General features: G+C 40.5%; 1 protein-coding gene across 2 annotated transcripts in view; it reads left to right on the top strand.

The window, feature by feature from the left end:
- Window positions 1-20,032, top strand: part of cog6 (component of oligomeric golgi complex 6) — a 135,792-nt gene that overhangs the window by 2,557 nt on the left and 113,203 nt on the right. Inside the window, exon 2 of one of the 2 annotated variants that reach the window (XM_041198510.1) lies at window positions 11,983-12,126. The exons of the other annotated variant lie outside the window; for it this stretch is intronic. Coding sequence (XP_041054444.1) covers window positions 11,983-12,126 — 144 coding nt within the window. The remainder of the gene's footprint in view (window positions 1-11,982; window positions 12,127-20,032) is intronic. 2 annotated transcript variants of the gene reach the window in all.

The following is a 20,032-nucleotide window of genomic DNA, read 5'->3' as shown; positions in this document are numbered from 1 at the left end:
ACAAGAGGATTTGAGTACAGGAGTAAAGATGTCTTGCTTCATATAGAACCTTGGTTAGACCGCAGATGGAGTATTGTGTACAGTTTTAGTGGTCTTAGCTAATGAAGGACATACTTGCCATAGAGGGAGTGCAGCGGGGATTCACCGGACTAATTCCAGGAATGGTGGGAGTGTCCTATGAGTGATCGAGGTGGCTGGGCCTGTATCCTCTAGAGTTTAGAAGAATGAGAGGTGATCTCATTGAAACTTACAAAATTTTTAAAGGGCTCAACAGGGTAGATGCAGAAAGGATGTTTCTCCTGGCTAGGGGATGGGGGTGTCTAGAATCAAGGAATATAGTCTCAGAATTGTACTCGGAACACAATCTGTAACCTCATGGCCTAGCATATCCTCCACTCTACCATTACCATCAAGCCAGGGGATCAAACCTGGATCAATGAAGAGTGTAGGAGGGCCAGTCAGGAACAGCTCCAGGCATACCTAAAAATGAGGTGTCAACCTGGTGAAGCTATAACACAGGACTACTTGCGTGCCAAACAGCATAAGCAGCAAAAGATAGACAGAGCTGAGCGATCCCACAACAAATGGATCAGATCTAAGCTCTGCAGTCCTGCCACATCCAGTCGTGAATGGTGGCAGACAATTAAACAACTCGCTGGAGGAGGAGACCCCACAAATATCCCCATCCTCAATGATGGAAGATCCCAGCACAGCAATGCAAAAGCTATGGCTGAAGCATTGCAACAATCTTCAGCCAGAAGTGCCAAGTGAATGATCCATCTTGACCTCCTCCAGAAGTCTCCAGCATCACAGAGGCCAGTCTTCAGCCAATTCAATTCACTCCACATGATATGAAGAAACAGCTGAAGGCACTGGTTGCTGCAAAGGCTATGGGCCCTGACATATTCCGGCAATAGTACCGAAGACTTGTTCTCCAGAACTTGCCGCACCCGTAGTTAAGCTCCTCCAGTACAGCTACGACACTGGCATCCACCCGTGTGAAAAACTACCCAGGTATGTCCTGTACACAAAAGCAGGACAAATCCAACACAGCCAATTACCGCCCCATCAGTCTGCTCTCGATCATCAGTATAGTAATGGAAGGGGGTCATTAACATTCCAATCAAGTGGCACTTGCTTAGCAGTAACCTTCTCACTGATGCCCAGTTTGGGTTCCGCCAGGGCCAATCAGCTCTTGACCTCATTACAGCCTTGGTTCAAACCATGGACAGAGGAGCTGAACTCCCGAGGTGAGGTGAGAGTGACTGCCCTTGACATAAAGGCAGCATTTGACCAAGTGTGGCATCAAGGAGCCCTGGCAAAACTGGATTAATAGGAATCAGGGGGAAAACTTTCCGCTGGTCGGAGTCACACTTAGCACAAAGGAAGATGGTTGTGGTTGTTGGAGATCAGTCATCACTGCAGGAGTTCCTCAGTATAGTGTCCTATGCCCAACCATCTTTAGCTGCATCATCAATGATCTTCCTTCCATCATAAGGTTAGAAGTGGGGATGTGCGCTGATGATTGCACAATGTTCAGCACCATTTGCAACTCCTCAGATGCAGAAGCAGTCCATGTCCAAATGCAGTAAGACCTGGACAATGTACAGGCTTGGGCTGACAAGTGGCAAGTAACATTTCAGGCTACACAAGTGTCAGGCAATGACCATCTCCAACAAGAGAGAATCCAACCATCGCCCTTTGATGTTCAATGGAGTATTGTGTGCAGTTTTGGTCACCACATTACAGGAAGGATGTAATAGCTCTGGAGAGAGTGCAGAGGAGGTTTACAAAAATGTTGCCAGGGTTAGAAAAGAGTACCTACGAGGAGAGATTGGATAGGTTGGGGTTATTTTCCTTAGAATAAAGAAGGCTGAGCGGTGACTTGATTGAGGTGTACTAAATTATGAGGGAAATAGATAGAGTGGACAGGATAAAATTGTTTCCTTTGACGGAGAATTCTAGAACCGGGGACATAGATTCAAGATAAGTGGCAGAAGGTATAGGGGGGAAGTGAGGAAGAACTTTGTTACGCAGAGGGTAGTGGGTGTCTGGAATTCGCTGCCCAAGTTGGTGATAGAGGCAGAAACTTAACTCTTTTAAAAAGTACCTGGATTTGCACCTTAAGTGCTGTAAGCTGCAGGCTATAGGCCGGGTGCAGGAAGGTGGAATTAGAAAGGGCACCTGGGTGTCCTTGGGTGGGCATGGACAAGATGGGTCGAATGGCCTCCTTTTGTGCTGTAACTTTTCTATGGTTCTATTACCATCACTGAATCTCCTGTTATCAACATCCTGGGGGTTACCATTGACCAGAAACTGAACTGGACTAGCCATATAAATACTGTGGCCACAAGAGCAGGCCAGAGGCTAGGAATCTTGCGACAAGTAACTCACTTCCTGACTCCCCAAAGCCTGTCCGCCATCTACAAGGCAGAAGTCAGGAGTGTGATGGAATACTCCCCACTTGCTTTGATGGGTGCGGCTCCCACAACACTGAAGAAGCTTGACACTGTCCAGCACAAAGCAATCCACTTGATTGGCACCACATCACAAACATTCACTCCCGCCACCACCGATGCAGAGTAGCAGCAGTGCGTACCATCTACAAGATGCACTTCAGGAATTCACCAAGGCTCCTTAGACAGCACCTTCCAAACTCATGACCATGACCATGTAGAAGGACAAGGGCAGCAGATAGATGGGAACACCAACTCCTGGAGGTCCTCCAAGTCACTCATCATCCTGGTTTGGAAATATATCGCCATTCCTTCACTGTTGCTGGGTCAAAATCCTGGAACTCCCTTCCTAACAGCACTGTGTGTGTACCTACACCACATGTACTGCAGTGGTTCAAGAAGGCAGCTCACCACCACCTTCTCAAGGGTAACTAGGGATGGGCAATAAATGCTGGCCCAGCAAGCGAAGCCAACATCACATGAATGAATAATAAAAAAGACTCTAGGAAGGAGGTCAGGATCCTTGAGAGGGTGCAAAGGAGATTTACCAGAGTGGTTCCAGAGATGAGGGATCTTTGTTACAAGGTTGGGGAAGCTGGGTTGCTCTCCTTTGAGCAAAGGAGATTGAGGGGAGATTTGATAGAGGTGTACAAGATAATAACTTTAGATAAGGTGAATGGAGAAAAGCTGATTATAAAAGGACTAGGGGACACAGATGTAAAGTTTCTGGCAAGAGATGCAGGGGGATATGAAAAGGAGCTTTTTTATGCAACGGGTGGTAATGACGTGGAACTCACTGCCTATGAGGGTGATGAAAGTGGAAATGATAAATAATTTCAAAAGGAAATTGGATGGACATTCGGGGAAAATAAACTTGCAGGGCAATGGAGATAGAACAGGAGTGACCAGATTGCTCTACATCGAGCTGGCATGGACCCATTGGGCTGAGTGGCCTCCTCTGTGCCGTTATGACACTATGGAAGCATATTAGAAACACATAGTGACCAAGGAAATTAAAATGGGTTTGCAATGTCTGTCACTCTGACATAAATGCGATTCTTTACACTTCAGTATTGACAGCTCTGATATATTAAGTCAGTATAGCCAATTAAAGATTTTTTACTAGCCTCTAATAAGTAGTTACCGCAATCTATAATTACTGGCTGAGTGACTGAGAACCTCAAGAAATTTGAGCTGATCTGAGAGAGCTAGCATGGATTTGTAAAGCTTAGGTCATGTCTATTGAACCTAGTAGAATTCAGCCATTGTGGACAGAAGTTAGGAAACATCTCTTTGTGCAAAGGGTGGTAGAAGTAGAGAATTCTCTCTTAGAGAAAGCAGTCGATGCTAGCTCAATTAATAATTTTAAATCTGTAATCAATAGATTTTTGCTAACTAACGGTATTAAGGAATAGGGAACCAAGCTGGATGGATGGAGTTAGAATATAGATTAACCATGATCTCAGTGAAAGATGGAGTAGGCTCGAGGGGCTGAATGGCCTGCTTGTGTTCCTATGACACTGGGAACTTTGTATATAGGTGGACATATAAAGATCTTTGTTGAAGAAGTTTTTACATAGCACTGTATATGTCGACAATGTTTATGTTTAACAGTCAAAGTCAGGTTCAGATAATCGTGTAGCTACTGATTTAAGTTAGAACCCGGGCGCTTTTTTTTTCTTTAATGAGATGTGGATATTGCTGGCAAGGCCAGCTATTACTTGACCAGTCTGTAGGACAGCTTCCCCGATTTTGGCACAGGCCCCCGATTTTAGTAAGGAGTATTTTGCAGGGTTGACAGCATACCTTTTGTCGTTTCCAGTGACTAAGTTGTTGCCAGGTCGTTGATTGATTTTATTCCTTTTTGGCATTTCTGTGGCGGTTTGGTTCAACTGATTGGCTTGCCAGGCAATTTCAGAGGACAGTTAAGAGTCAACCGCATTGCTGTGTGTTTGGAATCACATGGGTAGGCCAGACTGGGTCAGGATGGCAGATTTCCTCCCCTAAAGGACATTAGTGAGCCAGGTAGTTTTTTTACAACAATCGATGATAGTTGTCATTGTCACCATTGAGATGAGCTTTATATTCCAGGTTTATTACCAGCTGCCATGGTGAAATTTGAACTTGTGACCCAGGGCATCAGGCTGGGTCTCTGGATTACCAGACATGATCACTCGTGAGAGTGTAAATTGCAGGGGCACTAGTGATAAACTTTCAGTCTTCCTTAGACACAGGGGAGATGCCAGAGGACTGGAGAAATGTGAATGTTACAGCCCTGTTCAGAAAGGGGTGCAAGGATAAAGCTGGCAACTACAGACTAGTCAGTTTGACTTCAGTGGCAGGGAAACTTCTGGAAGCTATAGTTTGGGGTAAAATCAGTAGTCACTTGTGACAAGTGCAGGATAATTAAGGAAAGCCAGCATGGATTCATTAAGGGAAAATCATGTTTAACTAACTTTTGGGAGTTTTTTTGAGGAGGTAACAGAGAAGGTTGATAAGGAAACACTGTTTATGTGGTGTATATGGATTTTCAAAATGCATTTGATACAGTGCCACAACAGATTTGTGAGCAAAATTCTAGGTCATGGAACAAAAGGGAAAGTAGGCACTTGGATAAGAATTGGCTGAGTGACAGGAAACAGAGAGTAGTGATAAGTGATTGTTTTTCAGATTCGAGGAAGGTTTGTGGTGGAGTTCCCCAGGGGTCAGTGTTGGAGCCCTTGCTCTTCCTGATGTATATTAGATGTATATTAATGACCTAGACTGTGTTGTGCAGAGTATGATTTCAAAATTTGCAGATGATACAAAGACTGAAAATGTTATCAACTGTGATGAGCATAGTCTTGAACTTCAAAAGGACATAGAAATATTGGTGGATTCGGCAGACAAATGGCAGATGAAATTCAATGGAGAGAAGTGTGAGGTGATCCATTTTGACAGGAAGAATAGGGGGAGACAGTATAAAATAAAGGGAGGGACTTTAAAGGAGGTGCAGGAACAGAGGGACCTCGGTTTATATGTACATAGGTCATTGAAGATGGCAGGGCATGTTGAGAGACCAGCTAAAAAAGCATATAGTATCTTAGGCTTTATTAATAGGGGTATTGAGTACAAGAATAAGGAGGTCATGTTGAACTTGTATAAGACACTACTTATCTGGAGGACTGTATCCAGTTCTGGGTGCCATACTTGAGAAAGGATGTGAAGACATTGGAAAGAGTGCAGAGGAGACTCACAAGAATGATTCCAGGATTAAAGAACTGTAGCTATGAGGATAGATTGGAGAGTTTGGGATTCTTTCCCTTGGAGGAAAGAAGGCTGAGAGGAGACTTGTTAGAGGTATTCAAGATCCTGAGGCATATGGACAGGGTAAGTAGTGAGAAACTGTTCCCACTCAAGAGAGCATCAAGATTCAAAATAATTGGCAAAAGGAGTAAATGTGATGTGAGGAATTTTTTTTTTACTTAGAGGGTGGTTGGAGTCTGGAACTTTTCTGAAAGGGTGGTGGAGGCAGGTTTGATCGAGGTATTCAAAAGGGAATTGGATTACTGCCTGAAAAGAAATAATGTGCAAGGTTATGGGGATAAGGCAGGGGAATGGGACTAGGTGAAATGCTCTTTCAGAGAGCCAGTGCAGACTTGATGGACCAGATGGCCTCCTTCTGCACTGTAAAGATTCTGTGATAATGCCACCATCTCCCCCTAAGTTAAAGAGGCCTGTGGGTTGAGCGCTCAAATTATGCACCTGGATATTGAAACATGGAATATATTTTAATTGTGAAGTGTTAAGATTCTTCCCTCCATTGAGCAGGTTTCGCGCATCTCACATAAAGGAACAAAAGTGCCAAGGGGAGATGGTGGCATAGTGGAGCATCACTGGACTAGTAATCTAGAGACCCAAGCTGATGCTCTGGGGACATGGGTTTGAATCCCACCATGGCAGAGGGTGAAAGTTGAATTCACTAAAACTCCATGAAACCATTGCTGATTGTTGTAAAAACCCACAAAACAAAAATAGCTGGAAAAACTCAGCAGGTCTGACAGCATCTGCGAAGAGGAACACCGTTAACGTTTCGAGTCCGTATGACTCTTCATCAGAACTAAAGAAATATAGAAATGTGGTGAAATATAAGCTGGTTGAGGGGGGTGGGACAAGTAGAGTTGGATAGAGGGCCAGTGATAGGTGGAGGCAAAGAAGAGATTGCCAAAGATGTCATAGACAAAAGGACAAAGGGGTGTTGACGGTGGTAATATTATCTAAGGAATGTGCTAATGGTGACATTAAGGGTAGAAAGCAGGACAAGCAAGTGACAGGTGGCCCTAGTGGGAGTGGGGTGGGGGGAAGAGATTGAAATGGGCTAAAAGGTGGAGATAAAACGATAGATCGAAATAAATTTAAAAATAGGTGGGAAAAGAAAAATATATTAAAAAATTATAAATTATTGGAAAAAGGAGGAATCGGAAAGTGGGCGGGGATGGAGGAGAGAATTCATGATCTGAAGTTGTTGAGCTCAATGTTAAGTCCAGAAGGCTGTAGAGTGCCTAGTCGGAAGATGATGTGCTGTTCCTCCAGTTTGCATTGAAACGCAGGCACTCCACAGCCTTCTGGACTTAACATTGAGTTCAACAAGTTCAGATCATGAACTCTCTCCTCCATCCCTGCCCGCTTTCCGGTTCCCCCTTTTTCCAAAAGTTTATAATTTTTTAAATATATTTTTATTTTCCCACATATTTTTAAATTTATTTCTATCTATCGTTTTATCTCCACCTTTTAGCCCATTTCAATCCCTACCCCCAGCCCACCCCACCCCACCCCCACTAGGGCCATCTGTCACTTGCTTGTCCTGCTTTCTACCCTTAGTGTCACCATTAGCACATTCCTTAGATAATATCACCACCGTCAACACCCCTTTGTCCTTTTATCTATGACATCTTTGGCAATCTCTTCTTTGCCTCCACCTATCACTTGCCCTCTATCCAGCTCTACCTGTCCCACCCCCCCTCAGTCAGCTTATATTTCACCACATTTCTATATTTCCTTAGTTCTGATGAAGAGTCATACGGACTCGAAACATTAAATGTGTTCCTCTCTGCAGATGCTGTCAAATCTACTGCCCTTACCTGGTCTGGCCTACGTATGACTCCAGATCCACAGCAATGTGGTTGACTCTTAACTGCCCTTTGAACAAGGGCAGTTAGGGATGGGCAATAAATAACATGATGGTTTTATTTGATAGTGACCTCTCTGCGATCCCAATCTTGAAGTTATTTGAAATATACCACAATAATTAACCTGATATTGAGCCTGCTTTTCAGTGTGTCACAGGCATTTGGACAACCTGGCTCAGACTGGGCCAGAAAAGGGAAAACAAAGGGAAAGTGCACCAAAGCTTGTGGGTATTTGTTCTTTGCTAAGCCTGTTGGAGAGACAAGAATTATATTTTGTTTTCTTTGAAAGTAAATTAGAAACAGTGTTGACTCCAGACAAGCCAGGTCACAGTCAAGGCATTTTCTGAGCTCTTCCCTTTTCGTTGCTTTGCGGTGCCGAACTAATACATGTATTGGAAGAATGATCAGCCACTTTTGCAAATATTTTTAACATCTATCAACACAAAATAATTGTGCAAATAATTTCTATGTCAGTATTCTTGAACAAAAGCTTTTCTTGTAAACTTGATGGCTGCAACTCAAAGTTAACCTCTCTTGTGCATGTTCGAGTGTCAGTTAATGCTGGAGAAAGTAAGCGGACATCAAAATTGGTGTGTTATAACACTTGGGAGTGTTTTTATCAGTGACTAAAATGCATTCGCATGGCATGTGTTTTCATAAATATGACTGTTCTGCTATTCAGGGAAGGCTGAAAGGACTATTTTGATATTTCATATGCATTCCTAACTTTCTGTTAGATAATGCATTTTTTCCTGTTCAGAATAAAATACGAATGCTAATTTAGCAACAAAACTAATCTGATAGTTTTTATGGTAACATAAATGCTTTCATTCATTTTATTGGTGGTAAATAACTTAATGTATCAGTAGATTGTTCAGAAGTTTGGTTGATTGGGAAACAGGGTGACATTGAGAAAACAGTCTGTAGCTGCAGGTGAGGGAATGCATAGTGTGCAAGAGGGAGAACCAGATGGAAAGGAATGGTGGGAAGAAGAAGGTACGTGGAAAGCAATAATCTTGAGAAACAAGCCAGATGGAAGGGATCACTATGAGAGCAACATACATGGTATTCTCAGGCATCCTGTTGTCTAGAGCTAATCTGTTATAATGTTCATATGTTAGTAGCTTGTAGAATTGAGACCAGTGAAATTTGTAACAGTGCACCAGTGAGCATGTTCTGATGAATATTGCATGTCTTCTGATTGTACTCTCTCATACTAGTAACTTGGTTTTTATGTTTCTAAAACTGCTTATTGTAAACGTTTTAACTTTCAAATATTGCCGCCAGCAATTGTTCTCAATTACTGGCCTTAATTCTAAATTAAATAATTGCTTTTAAAAATACCACATATGAGGCATAAGTAAAATTCTGTAAGGGTTCTCTAATAATTCAGTGGATATGTTTCTCTAATGATTCAGTGGATATGTTTATCTATATGTTTACCAGCTATTCCGTGTGGATCAAAAAAATCCAAACTGGCTGAGTCAGTTGATTCCTGCTTGACAGTGTTGGGAACACCGCAATTAGCTTTAGCCCTACTAAAAATGAATCAAGATTATTGGTACTGATAGTGCTGTGTTAGAAACAGTCAGATGTATCTGTAATGGTCACTGTGACCCTTGCTACCCAGAAGAACAAACTCTTGACAAATGCCTTGAAGGGCCTGTGCCACATGTCGAACTATACTACACAATGTGTTGCTGCCATGGAGATAGATAATGGAAGAAAACTAGACAGAATCAACCTCTTGATAAATCTGTGATATGGGTCTCAAACCTCTTGATGTCTAATGACAGTTGTACACAATTATTAAGAAGCAGGACCACCATTGGTGCATATCGCCAACAGAAAAGAGAATCTCTTCTCCTCCTCCCAAAAAAAAATGACTCTTATAATAAAAATCACTTCACTCCTTTTGACTTAGTGTCATTGGGAACTTTTAGAATTTTTTTTAACCTACTCTGAAAATATATTGAAGCAGAAGTATTTGATTTGTTGAAGTCCTGTTATGGCGACATGCATTTACTTGTTCTTGGTACCTCTTAAATGTATCTGTTAATCTTGTTGCATGGTGGAGCTGGAGAAATGAGCAGCTTTCGTGCGAAAGAAAAGTTGACTCCAACAATCATTTTATGGGTGTTAACTCATCACAATCCTAAAGGGTAAAAATCCTTGCATTCTAAAAGTTTCAATAGCTTACTTCAAACCCATCACAATCCTTTTCATTCACTTTGAGCTGTCCTTTCCTGCTGAAATAGAGAAAATTTTTAGCAGATTTGGCATGATTGCTATTTAGTTATTTTACCTCTCTTGCCACCATGCTGCTGCATGGTTCCAAAAACACTAGCAATCCTTTGACACTTCGTTCCATTGGCCATTCTTATATAAGTCTATATAGTGAGTGTTGGCATTCCTACCCTGGAAAACATTAAAGCCAAGTCTAATCCTGTTCACAAGTTCACTTTTCACCTGGGATCATTGAATAGTGATCAGGAAGAAGAACACTACCTGATTTTCCTTTTCTCTCCCTAGCCAGAAATGCTATTGCCGTTATCTAAAGCTTCAATTGTATCTTAGTTGAAACATCAAGCTGAATATAAGTACAGTGAAACCTATACGTTACAGACACTTTAGGAACTGGCACCAGGCATCATTATTTTGCAGGTTTCTTTATTTTCAAAATGGTCATTGTTTGTGCTGTAGACATCATCAGTAAAATGGGGAGTTCTTTGCCCAGGATCCATAGTAGCAAAGAAACCTCTCCAATCTTGGGGTAGAACTGCAGATGCATTCACTCCTCAAGATAGAGCAGCGTCTCTGCTGCCCTACATGCTAGGTAAAATCTTTCCATTCCACAAAAGATTTTTCTTTCACAAAACGCACCACTGCATTGCACGAGATGGTGTACACTGATCTCACGAGAATTTGAGGGCAGAAAGGAAGCCAGCTTCAAGTTAAAGCATGGCTGATCTCAACTCACTGAATGTTCAAGATACAGCAGCTTTGTGACAAGCTGTGTGTCCTGTGCATTAAAAGCTGTCCTTAGTTCGTAGTTTCAGAGTGTTTCTTGAACATGTTGCCATATGAGTTACTTTGGGTCTCTTAATGTGTTTCATTTTTAGGGATGTAAATTTATACTGGTTTTACTGAAATATACAAAATGTGTGAATTGGACTAACAGATTGTTACATGTTTTGACAACTTTGCCCTTAACTGTTTTGCACCTCGCCCCCCCTTCCTCTCTGAGATGTTGATTTGAGCATGGTTGCAGGTACCTGCTACTCTGGTACCTCACCCTTGCTAATACTCACGTGTGAGGCATTGACAGTAAATGTTAGCAGTTTATTCAATATGGGGTTAGCATAATCGAGTCTGATCTTGTCCAAATGCATTCTGCCAGCAAGGGTCACTTCATAGAGATCAATGGTGAGAACTCACTGTTTCAGCTTATATGATGCCAAGAATAGTTTACCTATAAACGCCTGCCAGACTTCAGCCAATGCAAGACAGTCCAAGGGCTTACCCCAGAGCTGTTTGACCTATATGCCCTAGGTATTTACTGTATGTACCCATTGAGATGTTGAGGTGTTGGGATTGTTGCGCTTGAAGCAGCTAGGCGTTTAACTAGACTTAATGCTAGTACAGAAAAAGAAACATTCATTAATTCTACAATCAATAAAGCCTTAAAATCCTTATTACTATTTTCAATAAAATACCTTGGTTCTCTGTAATACTTTCATTTGTCACAGTGATTCATAGTGGCTCCAGTTTCTTGTAGGAATTTCCCAGTAAATACTAATTTGCCAGTGATTCATGACAGTTCTTGTTTCTCTAAGGATTTCCTCGATCTCATTCCTGAAAGGGACTTGCTTTGACAGGCTTCTTACAGACATGCCCTAAATTCTTGGAAATCAGCTTCTTGTAAAGCCCTTACTTTATACAGAGATGGGCTATAGTGCTAAAATCTGTGTTATTGATTTTTTTTAAAACCAGCTTTATTTATTTAAATGTAGAACTGATGAGAACCTTGAATTTAATTTTAAAAATAAAAAAATGTGCAGCATTAGTTCTATAAGATCTTCATGGAATAGAGCTTCCAGACCTATCATCCTATGAATGGGATGCTGCTGTGCATTTCACTTGTGGTTCATTATACTACTAGCTTTAAATGCAAGTCCAAAACCTCAGGTTACATAATCACAGTGCTTTACAATATTTTTAACATAATTTCCCATAGCAAGGACAGTAAAGACAAGGTAATCAGCTCTTCAACTTGTAATTTAAGACTTTTTAAAGCGTTCAGTCTCAATGTAGTACGTTTCCTATTAAGTTGTAAAATATACCTTTTCAATTCACAGGACATGTTGGAGGCTCTTAAAGCCTTGTCTGTATTCTTCACTGAGAATAGTTTACGTACCAGGAGAAATTTGCGAGGAGACATAGAGCGGCGTAGCTTGTCCATTAATGAGGGATTTGTACGTGTATTCAAAGAAGTCAAAGAGGTACGTGTCAAACATCTCTTACAATGAAGAGGACTTACGGCTTGTGAAGTACTGATTGATGGAATTTAGATTATAAATGCAGATTCTTTTTTCAAAAAAAACTAGAAAGAAATTGGAGCAAACTGATGACAAAAAGTCACATTTTGCACCTATGCATCAACAAAAATTAAACATGTCTTTCTTCATTAGGGAGCTTTTGCTCACTTTCAACAGGCTGCTGCATGGAACGTTTGCTGAAGTAGTATGCTTCATCTTGATAGAGAGAGACGGAGAGAAGGGATGGCATGACCAGATTTGAACTTTCTATTTTTTTAAATCTGGGTGATCACAATGAAGAACATAAGAAATGTTAAGGGCATGAAAAGCCATTCAACCCATTAAACCTCATCCCTCTACTGTTTTAACTCTCCTATTGTGGGATGTCTATCTTTTGAACAATCCCAGTATTTTGCCTTGATTACCTAATCTGGCAGGTTACTCAGCCGCAATTTATGTCCTCAACTACCTTGATGTACTTTGAAGCAATAATGTGGATTTTTCTTGCTGAAAGGAAAGAAACACCTTGCATGAATATGGTGCCCATTCATGACACAGCCAGTGAACTACTTTTAGAGTGTAGAGACTGTTGTAACTAGAGAAATGGAGCTTACAATTTGTGCACAGGAAGGTCTGACAAACAGTAATAAAGTAACAAGTAAATAATCAGTCTGAGGTGTTGTTGGCAGAAGGATAAAGTTTGGCCAGGGCACCAACAGGAGAATTCCCCTGCTCTTCCTGGTATAGTGACATCGAATCTTTTATGATACTTGAGATGGCATGCACCTCTGACAGTGCTCTTTCAATTCTGACCTCTCCTATATCCCTGAGTTCAATCATTACATCATTAATGCCTTCAGCTGCCTGGCCATATCAAGTCTATAACATAGGAAGGCATTTAATAAAGTGCCACATCAAAGGTTATGTAGAAAATAAAAGGTCATGATATAGGGGGTAACATATTGGCATGGATAGAAGATTGGCTGGCTAACAGGAAGCAGGGAGTAGGCATAAATGAGTCTTTTTCAGGTTGGCAAGGTGTAACGAGTGGTGTGCCACAGAGATCAGTGCTGGGACCTCAACTGTTTACCAGTTATATAAATGACTTGGATGAAGGGATGGGTTGGATGGTTGCCAAATTTGCTGATGACACAAAGATAGGTAGGAAAGTAAGTTGTGAAGAAGACATGAGGCTACATAAAGATATGGATAGGTTAAGTGAGTGGGCAAAGATCTGGCAAATGGAGTTTATTGTGGGAAAATGCGAAATTGTCCATTTTGGCAGGAAGAATAAAAGAAAAGCATGCTATCTAAATGGTGAGAGTTTGCAGAACTCTGAGATGCAGAGGTATCACAAAAGACTAGTTTGCAGGTACAGCAAGTAATTAGGGAAGCTAATAGAATGTTCTCATTTATTGTGAGGGGAATTGAATACAAAAGTAGGGAGGTTATGCTTCAGTTATACAGAGCACTAGTGAGACCACATCTGGAGTACTGTGTACAGTATTGGTCACCTTATTTGAGGAAGGATGTAAATGCATTGGAAGCAGGTCAGAAAAGGTTTACCAGGCTAATAACTGGAATGGGCGGGTTGTCTTATGATGAAAGGTTGGAAAGGCTAGGCTTGTATCTGCTGGAGTTTAGAAGAGTAAGAGGCGATTTGATTGAAACATATAAGATCCCGAGGGGTTTTAACAGGGTAGATGTGGAGAGAATGTTTCCTCTTGTGGGAGAATCTAGAACTAGGGGTCATTGTTTAAAAATAAGGGGTTGCCCATTTAAAATGGAGATGAAGCAAAAAAAAATTTCTTTCAGAGGGTCATGAGTCTTTGGAACTCTCTTCCTGAAAAGGCAGCAAAAGCGGAGTCCTTGAATATTTTTAAAGCAGAGGTGGATAGATTCTTGGTAAGCAAGGATGTGATATGTTATTAGGGGTAGGTGGGATATAAATTTGAGGTTACTATCAGATCAGCCATGATCTTATTAAATGGCGGAGCAGGATCGAGGGGCTGAATGGCCTACTCCTGCTCCTTGTTTATATGTTCATATGTTAACCGGATTAGTTCCTCAGGCCTGAACTAATAATCTGGAGATGTGAGTTCAGATTCTACCATAGGAGATTATGAACTCGTATTCTGTTATGTAAATACATGCTGGGTATCGATTGTCTTAACAGCCCATTTTGTACAATTAATGTCCTTTAGGGAAGAAAACCCATCCTTACCTGGTCTGGCCTCCATGCCTAAAGCTATGTGGTTTTAACTGCCTTTGAAATGGCCACTAACTTGTACCAAAGGTCTAAAAAAAGGTTTAATAAGTATAAACTGGATGTACCACCTGGCATCAATCTAGGCATCAAGTTCAGGCATTACACATAAAAAGGCACACCCCGCCCAGCCAACCCTGCAAAGTCTTCCTCACTAACACCTGGGGACTTGTGCCAAAATTAAGAGAGCTGTCCCACAGACTAGCCAGGCAACAGCTTAACATAAAAGCAAAATACTGTGGACTCTGGAAATCTGAAACAAAAACAGAAAATGCTGGAAAAACTCAGCAGGCCTAATAGCGTCTGTGGAGAGAGAAACAGAGTTAACGTTTCAATTCTGTATGACCCTTCTTCAGAGCCAAAGAGAAGTGAAAATGTGATGAAATTTATACTATTTAAAGGGGGTGCAGCTGGATAGAAGGCCAACAATAGATGGGAACCAAGGAGAGATTGACGAAGATTTCATGAACTAAAGGTCAAAGGGAGTGTTAATGGTCATGGTAAGAGCTAAAAAAGGTGCTGATAGTGGTAAGAGCTAAAAAAGGTGCAGTTAGTGGCTAAGGTAAGAAGGATGAATGTGATAATAGCAGAATAAGGGCCAGCACTCTGAAAAAAACAATGTGAGGAAGTAACAGATGACCCTTTTGGGGATTGGGTGAAGGGAAAACAGGATAGAAAATGGGCTTGAAACAGCTTAACATAGACATACACAAAGAATCATACCAATCAGCCAATTTCCCAGACTTATTCTTCAGTATCCTTCGGTATGTTGTGCCCCATCGGCAGAATAAACTTACCAGAGGTGTCGGCACAGTGATCTACAACCAGGAAGGAGTGGCCCTGGGAGTCCTCAACATTGACTCTGGATCCCATGAGGTTTCATGGTGTCACTACTTACTGCCATCTCTCAGCTGATGAATCAGTACTCCTCCATGTTGAAAACCACTTGACAGATGCACTGAGTGCCACAAGGGTACAGAATGTATTCTGATTTCACTACAGATCAAAATGGGTATGATAATGCTGGGAAGTGGAACAGTCACATATTGGTGAAGGATTAGCAGTATTTTATTGGCCTATGATCGATAAGGGATGGGTTCCAGTTCATTGCAAAGATTCACCAGAACTTATGTACACAGCTACGATCTCTGTAGAGACCAGTAACCTTTAAAAAAAATATCTGAATTCCTAGTGACCAACTTAAGGGGATTGCACTAACAAGATTTTGAGTTTAAGCCTTTTACTATAACAAACAAATATAAAAGCAACATAACTTAGAAAGCAACTAATACACTAAACTACCAAAAAGATATCTGCCTTTTAACTTTTATTTTGATTGAAAATCCCATACCATTGTACATTATACCCTTCTCTCAGCTGAATAACAGTGTTCTCAAGAACCAGTCCAACACTGCTCCCAGCTTCCCCAATTCACCAGTTGTAATAGCAAGTGACTGTCAAAAAGCACTTTTCAGTTTTTGGAGGAGTCCTGAACCAAATAACAGCAGTAAGGCCAATTCTGGTGATTCTTTTTCCCCCCTGGGCCACACCAGAATTATCTCCCGAATACCTTAGGTTACCATGGGATACATCTTTTCGACCAGAGACCCTCTTCCCTCCTGTATCCTACTTCGTAGTTAACCATAAGGCAGCACGCTCTTCTCTGCTGACCACACTACCTGCAGTCCTTTGTCTCTTTCAGAGATACCTCTCTCTCTACTTTTCTGTCCAAAAACCTGGAGACTGAAAGTCTATCCACCATCAGCACAGCTGTTCTTGCCTTGTTTTCAGGTGAGAAAATCTTGCACCTTCTTCCTAGTAAGTCAACCTGGGCCCTAACTGTCTCTATAGTAACCAAGCCAGCGAGGCTTGTTGCGAAGCAAGATTCAAAGCAGGTCACATGACCTTTTTAATTCCTCCATTTTACCAGGAATTATGTCTCAAAACAAAATCATCTTATTAAACTTCACATTCATAACAAGACTTAGGCTACAGTTACACTATGATTGTTGTGTCTATACAAAGCAAGATTGCTTCATGCCAGTGCTCTAGTTGTGTAATTCTGTGATCGGGGTCTGATCTGACTGGAGAAAAATGGAGACTCCTTCCTCCATGTTGAATCCAGATTTATAACTTCAGTTTTGCATGAAAACAAGCCATTTAAAATGGACACCCCAGTTGCACTCCAAATGTCGTCATAATTTCCACACGTTGGGTATATACCTTAGCATTCCATTTGCTTTATAAAACGTAATTTGTTACATTTCTGGACTGTAAAAGTGGTGTGCCTTTTATTACTTCCAGGTCACTATCAAATCACTCTGCAAATTGAGGTCAACCAATTGAAATCCTCCAAATCTTTTGCTGCATGTTATGTTTCTACTGCACCCCCTGTTTCAGCAAACTTGATTAGCTAATTGTTGTTATGCACAAGCTAGTGACCTACATACTGTAGCACTCAATGTAAAGAAAGCATATAAGGTGACCCAGTCATTTTATCTGAAGGAAGAGTGAAAGGCAATGATAAGGCCCCTTTTCATTAAGAATAGTTCTGAATGCAGGAAGCTTTCTCAATTTACAGAATATTTTATACCTTAAACATTTTTCTTAATACCTTAAATATTTTCCTTTTCTGATCGCTGGAGTTGATTAATTTAGAATCCTTGAGAATTAGATGACAATATATTTTTCTTTTACCAGAACCAATTGCTTTGTCCAGAGAATTTGCAAATAAGATATCCAAATAATGATCACAACACATTTTACTTCCTTGTAGTGTGACTTTTGGCTTAACTATGGTTTATCATTTCAGTGGAGACTTTTATAGTGTATTATGACACAGCTGATGGTAACGGCTGAGTTGTTCAAATCCCAGAGGGAAACTTGAAACAACCATCATAATCCATTTTTGCAATTTGTATGTTTTGAGATGCAGGCTTTGAATTCAGTAGTAATAAGACCACTGAGTCTCAAGAGGTTTCTTATATAAAACTAAATTAAGCATTTATTAATTTAACAACAAATTAAACACATACAAGGCTACAAATACCTACTATAATAACTTTTAAACCAATCCCTAAATTAACCACTCCCAGTTAAATCTCCACCAAGGCAACAGTAACCCATAGATTTTAAAGGACCTGAGGCAAAGCACATTTAACCATACAAATTCAAAATGAGGTTCCTTGCAAGTTGGTTCCTTGCAGACACAGTTGGAGGCTGGCGAGATCATAAATGCCTCTGCCTTGCACACACAAACTCCTTTCTGTTTATACCTAGCTTTTCCTTTGAATGTAAATTTTCCACTGTAGCACCAGGCTTTAAACATTGCATCTTCTAACAAAGATATCCTTTCATTCCACCAATTTCATTAGTAAGATGAAAAAGATAAACACATTGCTTGGCGTCTTCTAGCTAGGTGCAAGATTTCACCCATTATTTTGAATGGTTTATTCAACAAGTGCAAATGTACACTTTACCTTTTAACTTCCTTACTGTTTCCCCAATTAGCATCCCAAAACTACTATACATCAAAGCACCCAGACTTGCTGGCTTTAATCCAATTAAGACACACATAAGACACAGACCCCACTAGAACTCTATTTTAAAAAATAATTTCCAATAACATTATAGACATTAATCTCTTCATGATAAGTTGCATTATGGAAATTATAACCATCCTGTCCTTAGTCTACATGTGGACTGGTTCCCTTTATAAACACAAAATGCAGATTTGAATTTTTATTAATCTTGAAAGGTTTAGTTTTAAACCAGCACCTATTTGCTTTGATACAGTGAACTTGTTCTCTTCAGTTAACACTTTTTGCGAGCCATATATAAACTTGTTTGAATGGGAAGTTATAATGTTCTCTTGTATACACGGTGCTTTAGCTAGTGGAAAGGGAAGCAGCAATATACATCATGTTGCTGACATGTTTAGTGTTTTATTGACTTTGACTTTAAACAGAGTTTCCAGCCATAAATGTACAGACCACTCCAATTCTTCACCCGAATTGCCAGGATTGTCTCTGAAAAGTGCCTTAACTGTTGACATGGTGTAATAATTTCTCTGAAATATAATTGGCAAGTTGTGGATCGAAGGAAATGCAGCAACCCCACATCCTGAATTAGCAGGAGTTATGTAAAGTTAGGACATTTTTTGGTGTTTACAGTTTTAATGGCAGTCTTATTCTGAATAAAATCTCATAATAAACAGATCAAGGTTTCATGTTTTGTGTATCTCATCATGTTTGAATTTAAGAATTTTTTTTTGTACCTCTTTTCATGCAGCTGTAGAGTAGAGGGCTTGAAGAGTGTACATAACTTATACTTCTAATTTTCTTGAGCCTCAATAGAGAGTTCTGGAGCAGTTTTGTTTTCACCTGTGTGTACATATGGCTGTTGCTGCAGCTGCCATGGGGAGCAGGAAGGATTTACAATAATGTGATATACAATCGCAGCATTATTCTAAAAGTTATCTGATAGAGTAATTATTAACTAGAAATGGTTGGATGGAGGTGGTGGATACCAGCAAGTTGTTACAATCTTAATTATACATGGAGTTTAGAACATGTTGTAAGCCATAAAAGTGCAACTGAGAAATGCTTATTATATGAATCCTGTCAAGAACTTACAGCATGGTAAGAACTTCTGTGACCATTGTTTAATAGTAATAAATAATGTGTATATATGATATATACACAGACACCATATACTGTTGACTTGAGTTGGAAGGGAAGTTTCATTTTCTGACAACCTCCATGTACATTTTATTTCATTTTGTACCTGGGAACTTCACTGTCTTTTCTATTAATTGTTTTCAGTTTAATTCTGCCCTCCACACCCCCCCCCCTCCCTGTTTCTGCCTTGCTCCTCTTTTCAACACTTCCCATTTCTCCTTCTCATTGCACCATGTCCCGCTTGGTCCCCTAAGCCACCTTCTGCTGTTCAGCTTTTGCAACTCTCCCCTTGTTGGCCTCCTAAACTACTTCTTATGCAAACTCCAACTTACACAACTCAACTTGTTATTTCTTTCATCCTATTCTGCATTAAGAACTGCTCATCAGGCACACTTGTACTTGCCATTAGGCTGTCCATTGGCTCTACTTAGAATTTTACAGCGCAGAAGGCCATTCAGCATCATGCCTTTGCCGCTTTTTGAAAGAGTATTCAGTTAGTCCCATTCCACTTTGCCTGGATTTTTTTCCTATCCTAGAGTACATTTAATTCAAAATTCTTGTCCTGAATTGTGTTGCTCCCTAAAAAAAAATTGGTTCAGCGCCATGTAGCAATGCATGCGCTCTGCTTCTCTGACTTGAATCTCTTTTTACACTCCTTTTTCCATCCCTCTAACTTATCCTTGGTGGTGGAGACTTCAGACACCTTGATCCATTACTGTGACCTATATCCCTCTACCTTGCTATTTCTCTCACCATCTTCAAAAGCCTCCTCAAATCTTACCTCTTTGGTTATGGTTTGGCCACTTCTACTGCAACTATCACTGAGCCTTTGCTTTTGTCTCTGTGCAGTACTTTAAGACACTTTATTACTTTAATAATGTTTTTTTTTGAAAAATATACTTTATTCATAAAATATCTGAAAGAT

Source organism: Carcharodon carcharias, chromosome 11, assembly GCF_017639515.1.
Source record: "Carcharodon carcharias isolate sCarCar2 chromosome 11, sCarCar2.pri, whole genome shotgun sequence".
Classification (NCBI taxonomy): Eukaryota; Metazoa; Chordata; class Chondrichthyes; order Lamniformes; family Lamnidae; genus Carcharodon; species Carcharodon carcharias.
The sequence above is the reverse complement of the archived record's forward strand: the minus strand, read 5'-3'. Positions and strand labels throughout refer to the sequence as shown.